Source organism: Nanorana parkeri, unplaced genomic scaffold (genome assembly GCF_000935625.1).
Source record: "Nanorana parkeri isolate BGI_ZX_2015 unplaced genomic scaffold, ASM93562v1 scaffold1585, whole genome shotgun sequence".
NCBI classification, from domain to species: Eukaryota; Metazoa; Chordata; class Amphibia; order Anura; family Dicroglossidae; genus Nanorana; species Nanorana parkeri.
In genome coordinates, this window is record NW_017307853.1 from 5,218 (window position 1) to 8,018 (window position 2,801).

Consider the following 2,801-nt stretch of genomic DNA (forward strand, 5'->3'; position numbering starts at 1 on the left):
AGCCTAGGGTGACGGGAGGACGCTAGTTTGTGGCCTCCCGTTACCCTAAGGAGAACTATGGGGAAAAGCCTTAACCCCATAGTTCCCCTTTAATAGTAATTAGTGACACGCGATTTCAGCAAGATTTATTTTATTGCTAAATTGAAGGTTTCCATTTTTCTTTAACATTATTGCTTTGATTTTTTTACCTTCACAAAACGAAAATACTGGGCACACATTGTAAATAACTGGGGACACATAGTACTAACACTGGAGCGATCAGATGAGGTGTGTGCTGCACAGAGGCTCGGTAAATGATCCCAGATATCACACATTTACAGATCCATTGCTCAACCACGCACACAGCCGCTGTCATCCTAAAACTGATAGGACGACAACGGCAGCTCTCCTCCCCGCTTGGCTGCTCTCTCATGCTGCTTGATCATCGCGATAGAGCAGCTCCCTCCTCTGCCGGCCATTTCTACTTGGATCCCCGCTGCCTCAGCCCATACAAGTGGGGGAAGAGCAGCAGGGATCCATAGAGACACACGGAGAAGATGCCTGTGGCCGGTGCGGGGGTGCACCGAATTTTTGTTAATAGCGGTCATCACCGACTTATTAGCCGCTGATGACAGCCATTATATTTAAAGGGGACCTTCAGGAGAACCGTTCCAATATAAGTTCATGGTTGCTTTAGCTTATAGCAGAAGGTAAATGCCACCAATGTATGGCATACTGACTCAATAGAGCTCTAATACGCAGGCATGGCCAGGAGAAAGGGGATTTTCAGTGCGGGATGTCAAACACAGGAGGCCACGGGCATTGGATCTTGCCAAGTATGCATCTGTTGAAGGGGAGGGTGGGTTTGTTAGGTCAGGGGAGGGGAAAAAATAACCTACAACCATACACACAACTCATTGCAGGCAAGAGAGTGTAAATTCACCACAATCACTCTGCTCATCCCAAGCTTTTACATGCTGAAGAACCATTAAGCTCTCAATGCCAAAAACTTCACCTTTAACTATGGCTTTCTTCATGAGTTTTGCCATCAGAGGATCTCTGTATTCTGGGAGACCAGCCAGTGTGAAGGCGTACAGCATGAGGACTTCATCACCAGTTTTTTGCTTTGTTTTTGATGCATTTTTCAGACACCCCATAGCTCCTTCCAGCAGCGTTTTCTGGAAGACAAATGGAAAACCATATAGTGTACAATAGGCTTTTAGCCATTAATGGACCGGTGCAGAATGTGACTGGCCATTCGCGATAGACATAAGATGGCTAGAGCAACCAAATTAAAGTGTATCTAATGGGGAGACGTCTTTTAGCTTTGGATAGAGTAGGAAGGGTTTCAAACATGTCAGCTTTTTATTGCGGCTCGTGTCCCTTCTGCGGCCAAAAGGTAGATTTGTATTGTAGGAGATTTAGGACTCCAGAGTGGATTAGAACAAGAGGCCCAAAATCTAAAACTTTTTATAGAGGCAGCTCTCTATCCAAATGGGGATCCCCAGAAAAGCCTGCAGGGTGATAGAAGGATGAGGGTGCCACAATGGTTGGATAAATCTCATAAGTGGATTCAACACAACGCAAAATTAAAAAACAATAAAGGCATTTTAGGGACTCAACTCTCTATCATGACAGGTACACTGACAATAGGTGAACATTTGTATTGAACTGCAATTGTGGAGAGGGAATGAACAGCATACAAAAATTTCCATTTACCAGCTAGCCTGCAAAAAAAAAAAAAAGCTTACACGGTTTTACATTTGCATCTGAAACAGAGGTTTTAGTTGCTCAACTTTTGCAAAAACGTGAAAAAATAAATAAATGTGAAATAAAAAAAATTAAAAAAGGAAAAGAGGACCATGCCAATGAAAAATAATGTTTCTACAAGTTGAAAGTGGACACAATACCTCTCGTCTGCCACCATTATTTGTTCCCACCCCACTTCCCAAGCAAGACCCATTATACTTTTCGGGCATGGACCCCTCAGGTGTTTGTTTTGAATTGGATGGTTTCTTACCCCCAAGCTGTATTTGGTTTCGAGAAGTGAAATTGCAACATATGCCGTGTAGTGGATGGAACTGTTTGTGTCCTGGAAAAAAAAAATGCAAGTTACATACATAGGTATTAGTTTACAGTTTTTTCCTCAACTATAGTTGGGAGCAACAGCTTCTTGTATGCAAAAATATTAATATAGTTATATAATCCATAGGCTGCATTTACCATTTTCTTGTCAGCCACTTAAAGCTGAACTCTAGTCAAGGAGCCAATTACAGATGAAATGCATACATGAGAGCTGTTGTATGAGATGTTGTATCTTTGTCCATCCAGTCTTGAGATTTATATAGAATGAAGTCTAACTGCATGCCATTTGGTGTATAATATATATATTACACATACACACATATCATATAGAATGAAGTCTTTAACTGCATGCCATTTGGTATATATATATATATTACACATATACACACATTCTAGCAATCTGTTTTATACACTTAGTACTATTTTTTTTTTTTTTTTTAAGCCCTAAAACATCTAAATCACAGTGATCTGCTCTACACACATCTGTCATCAGTTTGCAATTAGCATGCCTGTCACCAATTTTTCACACATTTATACAAACTATTCTTTCAAGCACGTATGTACAGACTTGTTTCCATTTAACCTACATTGAAGCAACCCATTTTTTGCATATTCATCAATATTTATCCATAAATTTGCTCTCATTCATAACTATTAATCCATAGATTTGGTACATACACACTCATCACTAGTTTCCACTTAGTATACACTATAGATATTTTATTTCCTACTCCTAT

General features: G+C 40.3%; 1 protein-coding gene across 1 annotated transcript in view; it reads right to left on the reverse strand.

Moving 5' to 3' along the window:
• LOC108798916 (alpha-2-macroglobulin-like) overlaps positions 1–2,801 on the reverse strand; it is a gene marked incomplete at its 3' end in the record, with an annotated part of 53,488 nt that overhangs the window by 3,266 nt on the left and 47,421 nt on the right. Inside the window, exons 26-27 of the mRNA XM_018570722.1 lie at positions 2,000–2,071; positions 995–1,157 (exon numbers count right to left, since the gene is read on the reverse strand). Of these exons, the coding sequence (XP_018426224.1) occupies positions 995–1,157; positions 2,000–2,071 (235 nt within the window). The remainder of the gene's footprint in view (positions 1–994; positions 1,158–1,999; positions 2,072–2,801) is intronic.